The sequence below is a fragment of the Barbatula barbatula genome, assembly GCF_947034865.1.
Source record: "Barbatula barbatula genome assembly, chromosome: 21".
Classification (NCBI taxonomy): Eukaryota; Metazoa; Chordata; class Actinopteri; order Cypriniformes; family Nemacheilidae; genus Barbatula; species Barbatula barbatula.
In genome coordinates, this window is record NC_136784.1 from 4309711 (window position 1) to 4331704 (window position 21994).

The 21994-nt window shown below is 39.2% G+C and overlaps 2 protein-coding genes across 2 annotated transcripts in view; both read right to left on the bottom strand.

Annotated features, from left to right (window-relative positions):
- grin2da (glutamate receptor, ionotropic, N-methyl D-aspartate 2D, a) overlaps positions 1-17396 on the bottom strand; it is a gene marked incomplete at its 3' end in the record, with an annotated part of 38583 nt that extends 21187 nt beyond the window's left edge. Inside the window, exons 1-3 of the mRNA XM_079485039.1 lie at positions 17145-17396; positions 9888-10154; positions 5968-6296 (exon numbers count right to left, since the gene is read on the bottom strand). Of these exons, the coding sequence (XP_079341165.1) occupies positions 5968-6296; positions 9888-10154; positions 17145-17390 (842 nt within the window). The 5' untranslated portion in view covers positions 17391-17396. The remainder of the gene's footprint in view (positions 1-5967; positions 6297-9887; positions 10155-17144) is intronic.
- The window catches only part of cacng8a (calcium channel, voltage-dependent, gamma subunit 8a), a gene marked incomplete at its 3' end in the record, with an annotated part of 92348 nt that overhangs the window by 56589 nt on the left and 13765 nt on the right, over positions 1-21994 (bottom strand). The gene's annotated exons all lie outside the window — the stretch shown is intronic.

The window sequence follows — 21994 nt, forward strand, 5'->3', positions numbered from 1 at the left end:
TCAGGGGCTTTCTTTCCAGCGTCAATGCAGTAATGGCCAGAGAAAAATACTATTTTTTCATTTTTATTTGAGGCCATCATTTCACGGGACGCCCCGGCCGCTTTTATGAGATTTGTCTCATAAGTCCTGCTGCCTCTGTCTATGGGAGAAATTGTATTTGATATCTGATCCATTATTTATGTCAGGCTCTATATAAGAGATCATGTTCATTTTGGTGTTGGTGAGAATGATGGTTACTGAGGGCTCTCGGTTTAATGCCGTTTAATTTAATGTGAGCTGTATTGCTTAGGCAAGAGCGAGCTTAATGCTTTGTCGTTCATAATCTGTATTTCATATTCCTCAATGTTCATTTCGCATAAAAGACTGGAACCTCGCACAATGCTAAGAGAAATCATACCCTAATACATTAAGTTCAATCTTGCGTTTCTTCGATCGGTCACACACAGTATCTCATCCAGAGGGGCAATGAAAAAGTCCAATACAGCATGATTAATTTATCTGGTACGCATTTCTGGAGTGCGGTGTGAAGCGTGACAGTCTTAACAACCTCGTCTCCGCAATACCAGCACTCTCACTTTCCCGTTATCGAGCTCCAGACCCCTGCAAGGTTGTCATAGCGACACCGCCATTGACATTACACGTGTTCCGCTAATGCCTTACATTGTGGGGCGAACAAACAACCTAAAGCGCAGCACGTAGCAGAATACAGATGTCACCCATGTCATGCCAATGGAAGAGACAGCGACCGAGAGCAGGACACGAAATGGAAACGCAGCAGATGTGGACTGACATATGGAAAGCGAAACATAAAAAGCGAGCAACAGAAATCAGCAAAAGTGAGACATACGTACTACGACAGGTTGGAGAAAGAGGTGGAGAAGAAAGAGATATGGTGCCTGAGGACATGGGGAGGAAGTGATGTGTTGTGGATTTGCGCTTGCTGATAGACAGGGAGATGTAGAAAGAGACGGAGAGAAAGGAAAGGAAGAGGGGGTAACGAGGAGGAGAGATCGTTTAAACATCTGAAACGTTCGAGGGGTTTAATGTGGCCATTAAAGCAGCATTAATATGGTGATAAGCGGAGACATTGCCCTTTACTGCAGCTGTGCATGTGTGTCAAAGAGAGGCATGTGTCTCAATATGGCTGTACACACCGGCTATATGGCTAACCCTTGGGTGCAAATCAGAGCGAGAGACTGGGAGAGAGAGGGGCTGTTTCAAAGCACAGACAACATTTTGGAAATCATAGGCACATTTGAAACAGATGCTCATTTCAGAATGCTGGCTACATAGGAACATTTAAATATAATGCTTGCCAAAAATGCTTGCTAGACAGTGACAATTCTGATGCCCAAAATTATATCTTGATTATAACATTCATATAACCGTTAGTTTACAAGGCCATGCTACTAGGAGGATAAAGACTGGAGTAAGCAAGGGTGAGAATGAACAAAAAGATCGTTTATTTATTTATTTATTTTCTAGACACAAGACATAGACAGTTTTTGGTTAGTCAAATAAATGCGGAACATTTATGTTTCGAGTTGTTTTTTGAAAGTTGTGAAGGATGCTGCAGTTAGGGTGGAGGCTGGCAGTTCATTCCACCACAGGGGAACCGAATGAGGAAAGGTTTTTGCAACCGATTTGGTGCCTCGCTGTGATGGAGCAACCAGCCGTCACTCATTTTCAGACCGAAGATGACGGGAGGGGATGTAGACCTGAAGCAGTGAGTTAAAGGCGGGGTGTCCGATTTCCAAATTACACTTGTTTAGACGAAGTCGGGCCGAGTACCAAAACAACCTAATAGCCAATCAGCCAGTAAGGGTGCACAGTGAACAGGACGGACATTAGTCTGGCCGAGCGGTGACGAAAGTGGAAGATGGGGTTGGGGTGTGTTTGTTTTGGTGATTTGCACATCAGCAACGGCTAAACGAAATCGGACACCCCACCTTTAAGGTAAAGGGGCAAATTTGCCGTTACCATTTTGAAGGCGATCAGGTTGTCTATAGACGGTTTCCTGGGATGCACCCTTAATAACTTCTTGTCTGTTTTTGTTGACCGTCTGGCTAGTGGCTATTAATATAATTATTTATTTATTTTATTTATATTAATATTTTATTATATAATAATTGTATTAATAAAAAACAATCTGCTGAATTTTGTTGTACATTAATTGTACTAAATAAACAATGTGTTGAATGAAAAAATCCCATCTTAAGATAGAAATGTTAAAATATACGTATAATGATCCTCAATGTGACCCGGTCTGTGAAAAAACAGACTAACGTCTCAAAAGTTTGATTTCAACCATTGTTTTCAATAATATTGACTTGATGGACATTGAAATCAAAGATATCACATTACTTTAGCTTCATTTTCGCAGACTGGGTCACAAATGCGGTCCATCTAAAAACATTAGAGCTTTTTACTGTATAGCTTGACTATGATGCGTCTAGCACAAAATGCTGTATAGGCAGAAGCATTTGCCTTTAATGTACCCATGATGCCTAAAAGCGCTGTCTAAGCAGGAATGTTTAAGCACGGTTGTGCTTCCTGAAGATGTTGTCTAGATCAGGGAGCTACATTCAAATGTGCCCATGATACTTAAAAATGCTGTCTAGGTAGCAGCATTCAACCATAATGCATTCTAGATAATGTAGCAGCTTTGAAAAACACACACAGGCAGAGCGGGAGAGAGAGAGAGTGAGAGACAGAGAGGGAGGGAGTGAGAGAGACGAAGTTTGCTCAAGATTTTTCAATACCGCTGCAGCATTCTGCACAGACAGCACGAGTTAATGAGAGGAAGTGGGCATTGAAGCGAGAACATGAGGGATGAAGAAGACCTTGAATGAGTGAGCGAGTGAGCGAAGGCACAAACGAGTGAGCAAGTAAACAACACTGGACAGTGAGCGAGTGAGCGAAGGTGAGATTGAGTAAGCATGTGCGGCCTGGGAGGTCTGTTGCACGGTTGACAGTCTGTGATATTTCCCTCTGCAGAATTGGCTTGCACCGTAACCAATTATCCCATTAACATGCAACACGACACTGCAATCTTGCCTCTTTAGAGCCGCCCGCGGGAGGAAGAAGGGAATGGGGAGGAGAAGTGAAGGGATGAGAGGGTGGGGGACAACAAAAGTGGTAGGAGAAAGGGAGGGGGATAAAACTGAGAAAAGCAGAATGAGATAAAGTGATGGAATTAGAACAGTGACGCTGACATGATGAGAGGGGAGAGAGTTCTTATGAAACTGTGTTGAAAGATGAAGATGGGAAGTGAAGTGGAAAAGAAAATGTTATGAATAATTTAGACAAATAATGATTGTTGAAAAAGAGAGAAAGTAAGTACAGTAAAACAATCCCACAGGTCAAATTGCATACTTCCCTACTATAAAGTGTGCAAAAAAACGCATGTCAAATGAGTAGCATGTCCAAATATATAGTATGTGTGAACAATAGGCAAACAACACTAGAATAAAAGGCGAGATTCTGTCAAACTGTAATTTGTCAATCCCATAAACTCAAGATGGCTGACAAAGCATTAGATTTAAAAAGAAAATCAACCTTAAAAGAAGTAATGCACACTGAAAGGAGAAAGGCAATAAAGACTGTGGCAGTCTGGTCAGGAATGCAGGTGAGCATTCATCACACTCCATTACCTTGAGCAGTAACAAAACGTTAGCAGTAGGGGGCAACAATTCTGTAGCAATATGCTTACTCATAGTAACACTCTGGCCTGTTCATCCTCCCGGTGTCTGTCTCTATTGACTGATTTAAAAACAGCGTTTAGCACATCTGCCTCCATTTTTAATCTAGAGACGGTAAATGATGCTGCTTCGAGATCAGATAGTAAAATGGTGTGACAGCCCCATCTAATAAATGCACTGCAACTGTGTACATCTGTACATCTGTGTAAATCTGTAGGTCTGCAAATGTTGAATGGACTGCAAATACAAATCGAAGTAATTATGTTTTGCTCAAAGAGTCGATATCGTAGCTAATAGTTTTAATTATCCAGGTGATCACTGTTCGTTTCTCCATAAACTTATCAGATACAAACACAGGGATGTTAAAATAACCATAACCCCTTCATGTGGGTTATCGCTTTTATAAACCACAACAAATATGCGTCATATTTCACTCCTAGATTAAATAAAGTGGACCTTAATAATGAAAAATACTTATAAGCTCACAAAAAATGTGTGCTTAAATAAATAAAGAATAACGAAAATAGAAATTCTACAAAGAAATACAAAAAAAGTGAAAAACACAAAATGGCACAATAAAACGAATGTGTGCTTTAATAATACAAAATACTGAAAAGTCACTTCACAAAAAATGTGTGGTTAAATAAATACTGAAAAGTCACTTCACAAAAAATGTGTGGTTAAATAAATACTGAAAAGTAATGTCACAATTAAAAAAACGTGTATTTATATAAATAAATTTGTTTTTGCAAAATAATGTCACAAAATAAAGTGTGCTTAAGAGATGATTAAAAATGCTTAAAATAGTGTCACAATAAAAAAATTTGTTCTTTAATGCAAAAAAATGCTTAAAATAATGTCACAAATAAACTTGTACTTGGATAAATATAAAATATTGAAAAAGAATGCAACAATAAAAAATGTGTGCTTAAACAAATAAATAAATACAATTTTTTGCAAAATAATGTCACAACAAATGTGTGTTTGAATAATAAATAAAAAAACTCTCAAATAATGTCACAGAGTTCAAATGGTAGAGAGAGAAAAGGCTACACTGTATGGCTAATGGTTTCTTAGTTTTTTTAAGACTAGGAACAGATCAGTTTATTTAATGCCATAGTTTTAGACAGCAAAACATTTAAATAAGATAAATAACTAAGGAAACGACCCTAGATGATTTATTCTGTTGATTCTGTGGTCAGCACTATTAATGAATGAACTAATGAATGAAGATCAATGGAAAAACCATTAGAGTACAAAATAAAAAACATACAGCAATAACTAAAAGTCTGCAACTTCACACACCAGCGAGAGGCTTCTGGTGGGTCTTCCTTTAGGAACAGATGTTGCAACACTTTACGGTAGAGACGTAAACCCCTTTCAAGTAAAGGATCAAGTTGAATCATCTTGTGTGCTAGCAAAGTGTGCTACAGAGAACGCTCAATATGTAAACTAACAGGCTTGTTCGCAGTTAACAAAGCCTTATCGTCACCTGATGTCATGTTCAATGACTGACTTTTGAAGGTGGCAAGATGATTTATGATTCCCTCAGTTCACGCATGATTGACAGGAACGCTTTTGCAAAAGCGCACCCAATAAGAGACAAGTTGATGGTGCTGTTCGAGGCCACAGTTTTTTGAAGATTGAGTGATTTGTGGCAAACATGACTGACAGGCTGCAAATCCCAGCAGTTTGGGCTGTCAAACTTAAATCAAATGCAGGTGGAGGGTTAGCGTGGGTGTGTGAGTATGTGAAGCCATCAGGGTCGGAGATGAAAAACAGGGACAGAAAAGCCAGGAAACAGACAACAGAGAGTTTTGTTGCAGTCATCACATTTGTGATTTTGGCATTGCTATTCATTCCAGCTCTGAATATTGAATAGCAAGAGATGAAACAGGAACTCATTAGTGATTGTTATGTTGCCGCCCAAGTTGGTACCAGTTTAAGGCAATTTCCTCCAACAGTACAAAGTAAATGAACAGTAAGGTGATGCACGCTTTCAAATAAAGGATTCAGCTCGTGTTAGTTGTGGGGGGAGATGTTTTACAAAAGAGTACTAAATGCAATAAATATTTATTAAATAATTCAACATTCTTTGTCATTTTTAATGGGGCGGGTCTAGTCTGCATATATGTCAATACCTTTATCATTTCTAGAGCTGCCAGGCATTTTATTGAATTTTTTCACTAGCTCGAGCAAATCAATATGGACCATAAAAAGGACCTGGACATGACTGTTTAAAGAAAAATGTATTCAAGTTTCTTACCTGATCCTATCTGGCACCCTCCGAGTTTGGTTTCCATCCATCACACAGTTCCCGGCAAAGCTTGTCCCTCTAGCCCCGCCGTACTCTCGCCGTAAAGCCATGGCGCCGTGAGTCAGAACAGACACACCTTTAGCGATTCGCCGGCGTGGTTCGTCCCTCCATCCCTGGGGTCGCACGGCAAACAGAGCTTTGGGTAGACCTTCAAGACCCAGTCCTGACAGAGCCGGTCCTACTGCAAACCACATGTGTGATGGGGTCGCTTGGCCAGATGCCCATGCCGCCTTAAAAATGTACTCCGCTTCTTCCTGTGAGCAATAGAGTAGTCGCACCTATAATAACAGAGCAGGAAAAGGTTAATCATGAAAAAACATTGAACTTATTGGATGCAGAGCAAATATTCTGCGACAGTTCAACAAAAATATGAATTCTGTTATTTATTCACCCTCAGGTCTATCAAAACCTGTATATGATTATTTATATGTGAAACACAAAAGACGATATCTTAAGAAACAACCAATGTTATGTGAACTTCAGAGGCACCAGCACATATATGTCTCCATCAGATAATTCAGGACAGAGTGATCTGGCTTGTTATTCATGTGCTACCTTGTGCTTTTCAAGATGCTTTACATAACCCTGAGACTTTCCAAAAACTGACAACGCTGGGAAAGTGACGTGTGAAGGATTCTTCTCAAGTTCGACCTCACACGTTTCACAAAAGGTGAAATATGTCAGACTTCCTAAAACTGCTTGTATGTGCAGGGGTGTTGTTTTTCTAGCTGGAGACGGGTTGCTTATCCCACTTGTTGACACGTAGCCACAGGCCCCTGACAGGGAGATAAAACTGCTCTTGAGACGTGGGTTGTTGACTGGTGACCTGCACAACAATTCCAGTAACAACGGTAGCAAAAGCAGCAGTGTGAAATCAATAGCCTATTGGTGAGAGGTTGTTTCAGTTTATAACATTTTGTTGGAACGTCAAACCAACCCGTTTAATGGCTGCAGTGTTTTGAAAGCTACGATCATTCGGTCACATAATATAAAAATATAAATATTAAAATAAAAAAGGGAGAAGCTCAAATAAGAAATAGAAAAACAACAGAGTAGGGCTGCACAGTCAAAATCAAAATTGTAGAAATATCACAAATGTGCATATATCGTAATGGCTTCCCATCTACAGCATCACTAAAACCTGGCTGTTCACATTTAGTAGTGGTAATGATGCTTTCCTTTCCTAGAAAGAATATAAAACATGTACAGTATGTTGGTTAACATATTTTCAGTTTTGAAATATGTTCATATAATTTGAAATGTAATGCGTTTAGTTTTCTGGCGGATCTATTGGTAGAAATGTAATAAAATATACATAACTACGTCTTCAGAGTTGTATAAAGACCTTACATAATGGGGCGCTATGTTTTTATTACCTTAAAAATGAGCTATTTCTATCTATACATTACGGGTCTCCTTGTATGTAATTCGTAAATGTTTCAAACGGACAAACTGCTCTATAGAACACGTTTCGTAAATACGTTATCTCATTTGACAAAGAAGTGAAAACGTGACAACATCTTAGTTATGTGTCCGCCACTGTATTGCATTGAAATGAATAAAAGGTATTATACCTTGTTTATAAGTAAATGGACAGCAGCTACGCTAATTATTCTCTCTTTGCCCTCCTCCCCTACCTTGGGATACCCATCCCAGCGCAACCACAGATTATGCCAGCTCAAGCAGGACCACCTGGTGTCATCCTCCTGTGAGAGCCTGTAGACTGACTGACCATCGGGATACCAATCCAGAGGAAACCACACATTACACCAGCACCAGCTGATCGTCACGTACCATCCTCATGCGAGTTCCCTGTGAATTTAATTGATCATCCCAGCTCAAGCCCAGGTAATCTCCATCAACAAACAAGAGCAGAGATAGACCCATGTTATTTACTTGTTATTACGAATACTAACTTGAGTTTATTTTGGTCTTTCTTCCTGTAAAGTTGCTTTGCAACAATGAAACATTGTGAAAAGCGCTAAATAAATAAAACCGCATTGTATTGAATAAATTATGATAGAAATTGTTTTTTGGTCATCCATTTCTTTGCAACCTGCGATCTAAAGGTAGAGTAAAGGTTCACTGTGGGGGCTACTGGATTATTTACTGATAACAGAGCCGTATCCAACCTGCCGGAATAGCTTATTCAATTAAAATATAGCTGCTAAGCTTTTCTTTCAAATTGAAATGGAGAAAACCACCAGAGGCAGGCTTTTTACATTTTGTAACAAAGCTCCCTGATAACATCTGCACTTTGATGTAGTTTGTGTCTGTTGGGTCCTTATGAAACCTGAAGTGACTTTTAATCACTGTGAGAAAAAGAAATAAGAATCTATCGCACAGCATCAGACGACCCCAATTTTTCTTTAGCGTAGACCATGACAGACACCTTGAATATGGCCCAATATCACTCACTGATTAGGGTCTGAAAGTCCGGGTGCTTGAACACTGTGGAGAATTAATCAGTCAAGTCGTTGAATACGGAGAATGTCTGCTGGCACGGCCGGTCCGGTGGGGAATTGAGTTGGCCACCTTGGGTCAGGTGGAAACTGTCATTTAATGTCACGCTGCTCGGTAACATTATGGATACCGTCTTCTCTTTGGTAGGTCGCTCGACCTCCTTCTCTTAGGGGGCGTTTATTCAAAGGCCACGGTGCCAGAGAGAGAGAGAGAGAGAGAAGAATGAGAGAGACGAAAAATACAAAAGGAGTAAAGAGTGAAATGGGTCCGGCGTGATGAGTGAGAAGGTTAATCGAGACAGCAAGTTGGGAATATGCAGGAAGGAACGTATGTAACACATAAAGAGCTTTACCATAGGGAACGTTGTGAGATAATTGCTCTAAATGCATTAGAGCTGCCTTTACTCTTCTCGTTGTCGTATTCAGACTTCTATAATTAACCGAGACTGATTTGGTAATACAATTGTTAATTGCACTGCCAATAAAGTCGCTTTGAATTGAAATAAAAAAACGGAAATAGAAGCTGCTGTCGGGGGGGGATGAGTAGCAGCTCGATGAAAGAAAGAACACAGAGGGAGGGAATGAACTTCATGAGTGCAGAGAGAGAATGAGAGAGCGTCTGGTACATTCTTCAAATAGGGTTTATTTAAATACACTTTTAAAGAAAAAGATGCTAGAAAATGTTCCTCGTATCGATGCCACAGAAGAAACATTTTTAGTTCCATAATGAACCATTCAGCTAGTCATTTCTTTCCTACTTTTTTAGTCTGAAGACACTTTTCCACTTCGACGAACAAGTTTTTTTGGATGTTAAAGTTTCTTTATGATAAAATTGTTCTTCAATGGTTTAAGAGAGTACATATGATGATTTAATAAATAAAAAATCTGAAATACTAAATAAAATTGAATTATGAGCTTAAATACCCAATTTAAACCCATTAATAAGTAAGGTGTCATTTTAATTTAATTAATAAATAAAAATACAATTATTTATCGTATTAATATGAATACACAACTTTAGGTCATCAACCAAATGTAAGCAATTTATCTAAACGCGCACGTTCTGTGTTTGGTTATACTATAAAGTTGCATTTTGTATTTACTTTATATGAATATTCATTTATATGAATATTTTATTGTATATTCATTGTATAAAATTAAGTTAAAACAACAGTTATTGATTCTTTGCGGCGGTCTACCGGAAGCAAAGTCTGGGCCACATAAAGTTTGTTTGCCGCTGAAACCGTCTATATGGAAATCATGCTTGGGAAACATGATGAAGTTGTCATATTACACAAATGTTTTACTTCTCCCCTAAGTAATGTTTATAGTATTATTTACAAAAAGAAAAAAGAACACAACATTTTACTGGACTGTATGTGTATGTATACTGTAACTAAGTCTGACCTGTGCTTCATTCTCCTTTAGCAGCCTGCGTGCACGAGCACCTCCCGGGTCATCAGTCAGGTTAAGCATGACCACGCTCTTTCTCTCCCATCCGATAAAGGAGCCATCTATCATGCCTTCTACCATGGCCAGAAAGTCTTCGTATCCATGGTGACGCGTGGTGACCACCGAGAACGCAGTCCAATCGAACTCTTCCAGAACTTCAAAAATGACCTCCAGTTGAAGGGAAGTGGAGCAAACGAACTGCAGGTAGACAGAGCCACTTTCCTAAAACGCCAAAAGAGAGAAGATAACTTAGGACATGGTGGAACAAACACCTAGAGAGTGACACTTGAAATAGGTCCAGTGAGTCATGGCCAGGTTCCACTTTCTACGTCAACGACATTTTCTGATTTATATATATCCCTAGTTACTCATCCGTCAGTGTTCTACCTCTTTGTTTCACCTTTTCTCATTCATTTCATTCTCTCCCATTTCCTTTCTTGTTCCTGTAGCTTTTTTTCTCATTCAGATCAATACAGTCAGTCTTAATACCCACACAGCGTGACGTAAAGCATTCATTGCTATTCATAAGCCTGTGTTTCAGGTGACATTAGTGTCCTTGGCTGCTTCTGCATTTAAAATGCTCAGCTGGGCTTTGCTTAGCTCGTTTTTTTCCGTTTATACCCAGGACGGTGACCATTCCACTGTACAGTACAATCATGAAGATTTATGACTCTGACTATTTTTTCTTTTTCTTTTTATGGTGAATAATAGCAACGCTTAGTCTGACACTTACTAATGTTTCATAATCATTATCAAATATATTGTGGCATGACGCCCGTTCTGCAGCGAAAAATGTGCAACCTCTTTAATTGACTGTACTTCTCTAAATATTTGGTTAAGCGGAGCGTGACCTCTGCAGAGATTTGAAAGATCATCCGTGTTCAGATGTTATGTGGGTACGGCAGCTGCTAAAGCGTCATGTGAGAGTAAATATTGTAATTTCGGCAATGCAATCATACTGACAAATCATTCATTTTGGATGTCGGATGACTTGCATCTGTGCGTAAGCAGCTTGCTTTGAATAAGATCAGCTTATGGAACAGTGTATCTCTAAAGCATATTTAGAGTAGACTTTAGAGTAGACTTTAGATAAGTGTTCTCAAAGAGCGCTTTGCGAGAATAGGGGGTGGTTTGTGTCTGGAGACGCCTGACACAATGATCACAACATAATAACCATCAGGACAACAACAAACAATTGGCTGTTAAACCTGCCCGTGTTAACTTCGGCTTACCGCGGAACAGACTTTCCACAATACAAACATTTCCTGTAAAAATAAAGGCTCAATTAACTCCATGGTACATTTCTCTGATGAATAATACCCCCCAAGGTGTTACCTTGGCAATCTGGCAGGTTTTTTTTTGTTTCCTAACATTGATTGCTTGTATACTCGGCATACTTTTTCACTTCACTTTTCACATATTTGTAAAAGCGTAAGTGGAATTTTCACATCTCTGTCAAAAATCAAGGCACTCTGCAAAGTTATAACCTCAAACATGTAAATCAAATGTTCACACGGTGTGACCAAAGGATAAAGGCCTCAGGTCTTTCAAATAATAACCTAATGGAGGGGGACAATATGCCATGACTGTAGAGGAGCATTAAGTAGGTTTCCTGTAGCTCAGTGGTTATAGCATGGCACTAGCAATGCCAAGGTTGTGGGTTAGATCCCAGGCGATTGCACATACTTAAAATCAAATGTATAAGACAATGCAATGTAAGTCGTTTTGGATAAATGCGTCTGCCAAATGCAGAAATGTACAAGTAGGTATAAAAGCTCACCTCCGCTCTACATTTTAATGAAGAACTGCTTAGCATAAAAAGCTCAAAGTGCTTAAAGTAGTGCTGTAACTTACGGAGATGTAGATGTTAAAGGGGTCAGGAAACATTTCTCGCAGCCGCCACTTAGTGCATTGAGATCAGATACGCTGAAAAATCTGGTACAACAAAACTGGAGAAGGTATTTAATCAATTTTATTTTATTCAATTTTAGAGAGTCATTTCAGATCTTGATAAAGTGAAAATTTGGGTTGTTTTGGCTCAGGATGTTAAATTAACATGTGAAATAAAATATATGTATTCAAAAAGATATATTTACTAGGCCTGTCAATTAAACATTGTAATTGTAAATAAACATTACTAATTACAGAAATGTAAAAAAGCAAAGTCTAACAGAACATTTATTTAGCCCCAGACCAATACATAATATTCAGTGAGTTAGACAATGTACAATATTGATATTTGATGTATTTCTCAAGTCACTTGTATGCAACATATCAGACTCACAATAACATCTTTGTTTGATTGCTTTTCTTAGTAATTCAATAACTTATCCTGCATTTTACATAAATTTGTTTAAAATTTTTACTGGACTGACAGCTCGTATCAATATTATTATTATTGTTGACTGTCGAAGCAGGAACATAGTACGGTTACATTTATTATATATATTAAGGAGTCTCTCTCAAAACCACATTTCCCTTCACTTTACAATGCAGGAAATAGATAGAAGATGCCATGTCGCGACTCAAAATGGTTACTATAGCTACCAACTGTATTGAAAATAGCCTGGGAGGCCGATATTAATATTAATATATGGTGAGCATAAAAGTTTTGATAGATGGCTAGAAGCTCCCCAGTTAAAACTAAGAAAGAACCTTGGATAAACAACCACAAAACAGTGTACAAATGCTGAAAGGGAAAAAAAGATATAGTGTCTGCTTGTTTCTATATTTTAAATAGATGACATAATTATTTTGTCTGTGGAATCCCAGGCATAAAGTATAGCCTCCTTTTCACTTTTGAGTACTGACTGGGGTTTATTTTACGATAATGACAAGATGGCTGTACATTATACCTTCCTTGCCTCTGAAAGCGCCTATTAAACCTTTACACATAAAAAATAGAGCAACCTATTCTGCAGTCTCACTGTATCTAAAAAGCCCCCATCATATTTCTGGAAACGCATAAATCAAACCTATGTTTACCAAAATCAATTTCTTTTTTACAAAATGACCTATTTATTATTATAGGAAACGGTACGGAGTACTCAGCCTATATTGCCTATATTGTTTCAGGCTTGGATGCCTTTAAAAGCCTCTGTGTGCCAATTTCCCATTCGCATAGAGAGAGTTCTCGGTTCCAAAGAGCTCAAATAACCCTTCATAGGCACTTATTATAATCTTTTTAACATTTGTGCACTTGTAATCAGAGGGTACAGCCTTTGAAATTACTGGAGTTCACAATAAAACAGTTCATACTATCATCAGGGAGATTTGAAAGACTGGAGGACATACAGCATTGCAGCATTGCATTATGTTGCAGCATATTCTTTAGCATTGCAGCATTGCATTATGTAGTATATTCTTTAATATTAAGCTCTGTAAGTCTCACTTACAGTACATAACAGACTTGAACCAGAAGCTGTGCATTAGCCACCTTGTGCCCCCGAGACATGAAACGTCTCCTGTACTGCATAGTGCGCCATATTGAGGTCCAGGTGGAATAAGTGATGTATTTAAAGCATTTAAATGCCTTCAGATAATAAAATGGACCCATGAAGGCTCCTATAAAATACGAAAAATCAGCTGAAAACAGATGCAATATGCAATTTCATGTTCGCGGTTTCTTTTTCAGAGAAGAACGGGCGCCCGAGGTGTTTGTGTTTTCAAAAGATTCCCAGTACTAACAGACTCCAGTCTCCTCTGATGCTGCGGCTTTGATTCGCCTGGAATCAATCTACATTGAACACTTGAAACTGGATTACATTCAGCAGCTCTTGCTGTCAGAGCAAAGCACCAAAACAGTGGCTTAGACATCTCGCTGCTCACACAAAAATATTTAACCACATGATGTTATTAAATACAATCCTAATTAAAGCATCTAAATGGTTCCTTTGTGCCGTGATCTGGTCGGCGGTTCGTGAACAGGTAACAGAGGTCTCTGGAGACAAGCCCTAGCGTGAGAGAGTTAACTCTGTGACTCTGAACCCACGCGCTCACCAATCCACAACACATGAGCATTTCTGAGTGCGGTTAATTAAAGCTTAAGCAAGCAAATTAAAATGTAATGTAATATTTTTCCACAGGAGAGAAATACGCCGGCGGAGAGGCTCCCTCCCATGTGTGAATTAAACAACACAGGTAGCCTGAAACTTATTAAAGTTTAATCTGTCATCTCAATTATGCTGAAATCTTAAGTCATATGACACGGTCAATTTTTAAATCAACCTTCACATGCCAGTGGTGGACCCCGGTTGCTCGCAGAATGACCATTTGCTTGGGATTTCTTCCAACAAGCCAAGTGGGAAAATAGACAAAGATGCAACATATTTGTAAATCCAGGGCATGTGTTGACAACATGATGCTTAAGTGACAAAAGACACCGTCAATAGGCCTCTGACTGAGTCATTTCAGAACATAATAGATGTTCCGGATGCGTTTTCTGTAGAAATAACACTTGCAGACTGTAATCACAGAGAGGATACAAACCAACTGAAATACCACACACCTTTTACATAGCGTTTACAAAGCGCCGATCTATAAAAATTTAATATAAACGTATCCATTATTTGACATCTAGACAAATGGACTACAATGCAACTTAGCAAAACAGCTAACCCATCGACATATCCTGCTCCAAATACAGTTTGAATAGAAAATCTGTCAATTCAAAGAATTGGATTAGTGTGAAGTAACTTTAACACATTTTACCATGTTTAAATCCATCCTGCTTAATATATATATAACTGAAATTAACTGATATACACTTTACACATTATATCACATTATTACCTAAATATGTGACCCTGTCAATGAAAACTCAGCTAAAGTCGTATTTTGTAAATTATGGTTTTGTACATAAAATCATCCTACATAATGTAAAGAACATTCTGTGAAAATATATCCTTTATATCGTTATTTTGACAAAATAAGATTATGTCAAAACTTTTAATTATAGTAAAATTAAGAGCGTCAGCTGCACGCGCACCGGTCTCGTATCACAGAGGAGATCGGGAGCACAAGTGGACGAGCAACCGGGCCGTTAGAGAGGATACATCCTCTAGAGTTAGATCCATCAGTTAGAGAGGACCAGGCCTGGACTTTATGTTGTGGTTTGTATGGCAGGCAGTCGACCGTATGGGAGCTGACTTTTTACTTTGTTTGTTTATTTTATTAAAAGTATTTTAACGTTAACCGGTTCCCGCCTCCTTCCTTCCTTTTATGGATCTTGTTAAAGATGTTAATTAGAGGGCTTAGCTGGAGAATCCTTTAACTCCTCCCCTTCAACTGTCAGTCTGCTGCCAATTTCATTTAAAAATCAATGCAATAGCTGTTTTCACACATCCAATCAATTTACAGTGATAAACGCAAGCCACGGTCACAAATTTTCTCCTTTTAAGTTTATTTGCACTCAAAAGTGTGTCAGAATAAGGAAGTAAAAATTATCTCAATTTCCAATTCACAGGGACCTTAAGAAGTATTTGAAAAAATTGAATAAAAGCTCCCTCTGAAAAACACAGGCCTCCTGAATTAGTTAGAGATACGAACACAATGGCCAACAGGTTGAATACGGACTAACAACCCTGGACAACAAAACCAGTCTTAAGGGGCAATTTTTGGACATTAAGATTTTTACAGCATCTGAAAGCTGAAAAAATACGCTAAGTTTAAAAAAAAAAAAAAGGACGATATTTGGCCGTGATACAACTATTTGAACAACTGGAATCTGAGGGTGCAAAAAAATCTAAATATTGAGCAAATGGCCTTTAAAGTTGTCCAAATGAAGTCCTTAGCATAGCATATTACTCATAAGTTTTATATATTTACGGTAGGAAATTTACAAAATATCTTCATCTTTACTCAATAATATAAAAATGTTGACATAAAAGAAAATCTATAATAAGGATGTATTTTTAGCTTTCCTTTACAAATCACTCTTTAAAAACCCCAGCTGACCTGTTTGGTTGACTAATGCTTATTAGGTTGAATAATTAGTCACTGTTTTGCTAAAATTAGCAGAGACAGCTTAGTGGTTTTCCAGGCCCTTGAGAGCTGTTTGCATAGTGAGGATAACTGTGACTATCAATGAAAAATTACAGAGATACTACCACTTTAAATCGCTGGAGGAAAGCAATATTGTAAAAGTAGTGTGGTGTATATTGGGATGGGTGCCAAAACCGGGTATTAAACGGGCCTTGGGCCAAATTAAGAAAGACCGGAGCATATATAAGCTCCGCCCTTATCATTTCTGCTTTCGGTACTCAGGAAGAAAATCTTATATGTTATTGCTACATTAACGTTATCTTGCACATTTTATCACAACAGGGGGCATGTCGTGCGTGCACACACACGAACAGCCTCATAGAAGAAAGACGCTCTTGATTCGCGACGATGGCGGAGAGAACTAAACATTCAAAACTGTCCTTGCTTCACCAAAGTTGATGCTGACAGTGACAATGCTTGTTGCCACAAGTGCAACAAAACTTTTCCTTGTAAGGATGGAAACACAAGAAATGCACTGTTTTTGACTGCTTAGCCCAATCTAGTTCATCCCTTGATGCCCCATCTACGTCAGGTACGTATGCTGAATGCTAACAGACATTTTATGTATATTTATTCAGATGAATAAAAAGAGTAAATAAGGATAAGGATTAATTTATGAAAACTATTCTTTTTTTGTTGTAAATTGTTTATTGTCCTAATTCTCTTCCCTTTCCTTCTTTAAAAAAATAAAAAAATAAAAAATTTACTAACCTCACTATTCTTAGCTTTTATTCTGTGCTAGGCTTTAATGGACTAGTTTGATGCACTTATGTATTTTCGTTGCCTATGTTGTTATAATTGCTTCCAATGTTTCCTCATCTGTAAGTCGCTTTGGATAAAAGCGTCTGCTAAATGACTAAATGTAAATGTAAATGTATTTGTTTTGAATTATTTATTTATTGTTAATTATGTTAATTCAAACAAATCAATGTTAATTCTGTGCCTCATTCGTTTCTTTTTATATAAAAAAGTACAGATAAGAATAACGATAAAGTACCGGACTGATAAGCAGTATCGATAAAATCTTAACGATACCCATCCCTAAGTATAAAAAATGAAAATAACCTAAAGACTACTCAAACTTTTGCCTGCAAAACTGCTACAGCCATTTAACAAATCTAAATACAACACAAATATTGCAAGGATTTATGAATGGATGTTCAGTATTACCTGTGGCTCCCTGCCCAGGCCAGCTCCTCCCCCTACAGCAATGACAGGTACTCCCGTCTGGGCCGAGACAAACTCCAGCATTGGTGCTAATGGTGCCCGGTTGGGTGGTGGTGGCTTCTCTTCCTCAAATACAAGGCCTTGCAGTGGTGTGGTGTCCAGTAACTCACACAACTGTAGCAACAGGCTCCCTGGACTGCTCTCGTTCACAGCCAGCCAGATAACATTAGCCGGCCCCCATGGTGTCATCACGCTCTCACCCACCTGTCCAGACCAGGCCCGACTCAAAACACCTGTCCCTGAGCTGCTGCTTGGCCCGGCACCAGAGCCAAAGCCTGCTGCAGAGGCTCCGCCCATACCCCCCACCCCAGCGCTCGTTTCCGGGAGGTGGGAGGAGCCGGAGTGGACCACAGCGATGTTGACTCCGCCCGAAGCCCCTCCCGAGTCCCTCTCTCTCTCCCGGGGGCGGAGCAGCAGTGGGGGGGAGGGCTGTGCCGGCCCAGTGCATGCCAGCACAGCCAACAAGAATGAAAGGGCAGGCCTTGCCGCCATGACGAGGACGGACAGTCACTTGGGTGGGTGGCACTTTAAGCAGGAGCAAAACCTTGAGGGTAAAAAGAGAGAGTTGAATGTTAGATCTGTTTGAATTTTTTTTTTAAGTAAAATAAAACCAAAAAATTACGATCAGTAAAATGAAGTACGTAACAAAACAAGCAAATTCACAGGGCAGATTCAAATGTCTTACAGAGAGAAGGAAAACGCAGAAAGGTGAGCAGTCAGCGTAGTCCATCAACATCAATTAGAATGCCACAAGACATCAAGATACATTAACCCAGCCGAGGTAGTTAAATCCCTGTGCAGGGATTGGAGAAGAAAAGCTAATACATCTCACCCCCTGAACCCCACTGTTCCCCAGGGTAGATGGGAAATCATTACTCCCCCTGCCCTGATTCATGCGTTATTCCCCCTTCAACGCAGGAGAGAGAGTCTCGAATCTCCACTATAAATCTGCTCGGCCGTAAAGCGTCTGTCTCTGTCTGGGTAGATCCAGAACAGACTGAGTAAATAAAAGTGAAAATAAAGAACACAGAGAATAACGGAGGGGATGAGGCCGCCCTCTGCGCCTTTTGTTTGCGCTCCTCGTACGATGAGCGAAAGAGAGCTAGAGCAAAAGAGAGGGAGAGAGAGAGACACGGTTCTGCTGATACAAATGCCAGGCCGTAAGCGCCAGCAACACCATGAATCATTTTCAAGTCACTTTGTACGCCAGCCATCAAAACCCGACCCACCCACCCCTCCTACTGCACGGCAGACGCATACACACTCTCTTTAATTAATCTCCAACTAAACACACTTATTTTTACACCAACAATGTATACATAAGCATATAGGCGAGCAATATAATGATTTACGGTGCGTGATGTATAGCGCAACTACTCAGTCTCACGCATATTATTGAAGGACTGACTCAGGAATTGGCAGCACACACGTACACACCCACACATAAATGCATATCTGTCTGTAATGTCATACTGGCAGCTTTTCAATGCTGGAGATGCTAATGTCATTGCTTTCAACCAGACGGCACGCTGATGTCATAACTTCTCTTTTCCCAACATCCTTCCCCCTTGACACAAGAAAATGACTTACGGAATGAGGATTAAGACATGGAAAAGCAAGATCTGTTAGGAAAGACCAAACCAAAGAGGAGGGGGAGAAAAATCGAGAAGTGGACAACTAGATGGATGCAAGGCCGAGAAGGAAGACGTACGAGGGGGGTTGAGATTTATGGAAGCGATGGTGGGAAAAAGAAAAATTTAGGAGCAAGTTCAATAACATAAAGGACAGATGCCTATGAGGGAGTTTTGAGCAAAGGCAAAAGGACTTATCAGTGGGTCTACTGCATAATTCACAACATCATTACTGCATTCACACTGGCCGATGGGCAAAGACCGCAGTGGCAAGTAGGTGGAAATACTGCGGTGTAAATGGAAGACTCCATATTTGTTATGTTATGTGCACACTGGTGCTTTAAGTGAAGGTGAGGAAAAACAACTGAAAGATTTAGAAAAGGTTTAGACGTTTAGGGCATGAACAAACCAAAGGAGCAGGAAAGGTGACTTGCACATCAAGCATAAAAATCCATTAAAATGATAATTCCTCTTCAAATAAATATGAAGAAATGGATGGCTAAGAAAACAATAACGAGGACCGTAGACCAAGTCTAGATAGGAACATCTGTTCTGGATAGTTAATTGTGATTATAAATGAAGCAATGGAGGCTTCAAACTCCTTATGTTTGCGTCAAATGAGTTTTAAGTGGGAAAGCATGAAAATTAGTTCTTTTAAACACAGTAAAGTAGGAAGTCCAACCCACACGCCAGACTGAATCACTATTGAGATTTTCTTCTATTAATGCAGTGAACGGAGCTTGTTGCAAATTGTTATTTGAGAACCAGGAGTGTAGATCTTACTGTAGATATTTCCCAGGGCACTTATTAGCTCACACTGAAAGGTCAGAATATTATAATAATACTAATTATATTGTGCTTGCTAAGGGCAATTGTGAACCCAGCTAAGGGCAAGAGGGCAAGGGTCACTATTTTGCAACCCTGGATAAGGATTTTCACACATCTTTTGACTGGCTTGACCTTAAAGTTGGCTTTGATTGATTGTTGTGAAAGCTGTTTTCTGAATGCACATACATGATATAAAAAAACAATATGTTAGGGACTTACTTAAATTACAGACACAGGTGCTGATCGCCAACATTTTAGAAGTGATGCCAAACAACCACAACAGCCAAAGAAGTGTGAAGCAACAATAATTTCCCACCATTTTATAAGCTTTCAAATCGTAATCTTAAACAGCAGCCGGTGCACTCACGCTGATGACGAAAGGGGTTCGGCGCACAGTGTGAAAGTCCATCAGAGGGGGACAATTGAACTTGGGTGGGGACTGAATCAATCGTGCAAAGTGTGAAAACACTCTAAGTCTGGCAATTTAGCCAGTCATTGCCTCTGTGAGTAACCGTCTGGTGATTACGGTTCTGAGCTGATAACGCAGACGTCACAAATTTGATGCTAGGTAGGGTTGACACATAAACTGTTGAGTTTCTAAGTGAAGTCTAACATAATCAAGCCTTTCAGAAAGGCACTTAATACCGTGTTGCTCCAGGGGATCCACTCCTGTCCTATAGTAAAAGGCGTCGGCTAAATGATAAGTAACCTCCATTAAAGCGTCTTGGTGACGGAGCTTACCCAAGGGCATGACAACGCCACTAAGCATTAACTTAAAATTCAGATTATCATAATGATTTTCGTAGATATTTTGATGGTTTTCGATTGTACTTTACAAAACGAATGTGTGCATAAACTGTAATTGATATTACTTGCTGGTTTCAAATCATTTGCTAAATGACAAAATGCGTAGCCAACCACACTTTGCATAGCCTAAAGCCTAAAATTTTAAACTACTCCACAATTTAAGATCTAGCAATACCCATCATCGTCATAAAAACAATTGCTTTTTTTTGTTTTAATGATTGTAAACATTAACATGTTTCACGGCTAGTAATCCATTTTTTTCGTCTACAGGTGTGGTACAGTTCATGTTGTTTTCCCAAGTGTAGGATGCCAATAAATATTTTAGTCTCAACACGTTCGCACAATGTAAATCCGTTCACGGTTGATAAGTAGAATTGACTCATTCCGGGGTGAGTGACCTCATGATTGCTCTAGCTTTCCTCTGGCTCAGCGGTTAGAGCATGGTGCTAGCAACATTATGGTAATAGTTCGATCGCACATAGGGGATTGCACATAGTCAGAAACAAATGTATAGTATAGCATCTGCCAAATGTATAAATGTATAATAATTCATAATAATGAAATGAGCAAGAGAAAGTGGGAGACTGGGCAATATACGCCGGTGTTTTCAAAACCAGTTTTTTTCTACGCGGTTTGGCCGTTTGTCCACACAAAAACACAGTTTCAGGTCACTGAAACTGAAATCTTTTTTAAACGTCTGCCAAGCAAAAGATTTTCAGAAACTCCGGTCGTGTAGCTACCGGAACAGGTAGTAATCTTTTTTCAGGCTTCTGATTGGCAAACACAGCTTCACAGTTAGAGGTATAGCTACACTTGTTGGTTTGGCGTGCTCTTGACAGCGCTTTATTGTGTGTTTTTGCGTTTTCATGTAGACTGAGATTTTTGGAAAACGAAGGAAAAACTCTTATAAAACTTATAAAAAATACCTGTATTTGTAGACTAGACATAAGCCAATGGAAGCTAAGCCAACAATATTAGGAAGAGTAAGCCAACTAAACTAGCATTGCATCAGTAATTGGTTTTAGGTGATGTCAATCAATGGTAATGATCAAATTAATCTTTCCACACTACATCAAACAAGTTAAATTCTGGAACTTGTCAAAGTAAGTGAAGGGTGAAAATCAAATCAGAGTTACTTGGTGCTCAACAAGCAGGTTCTTTTCAGCATGGTTCAGCTTACGGTACTAGCATGTGTGGCAGTAAATTTGAAGAGCTCTGTATCCGACTGACTGACTCTGAGAAATTGACTGGTTTAGAAATCCGTTCCCCTACTTCTCAAGACTTGCCAACATGCATATGACTAGGCATTTCCAAGCAAAACATCCAATCTATTCATAACGCTAACAAGAATTTATTGCTTTTTTTATTCGCAGGTGTTTTACATTCAAAATTGTACTCCTTTCAAAACAAGCAATTTGTCCTACTAAACGACTCTGAAGGTAAGTACAGTGCGTTGACAAGAAGTGGTTGTGCTTCTGGTCTACGTATAACAACCTCGCTTTCTTTAAAGGATGCTTTGCTCACGGC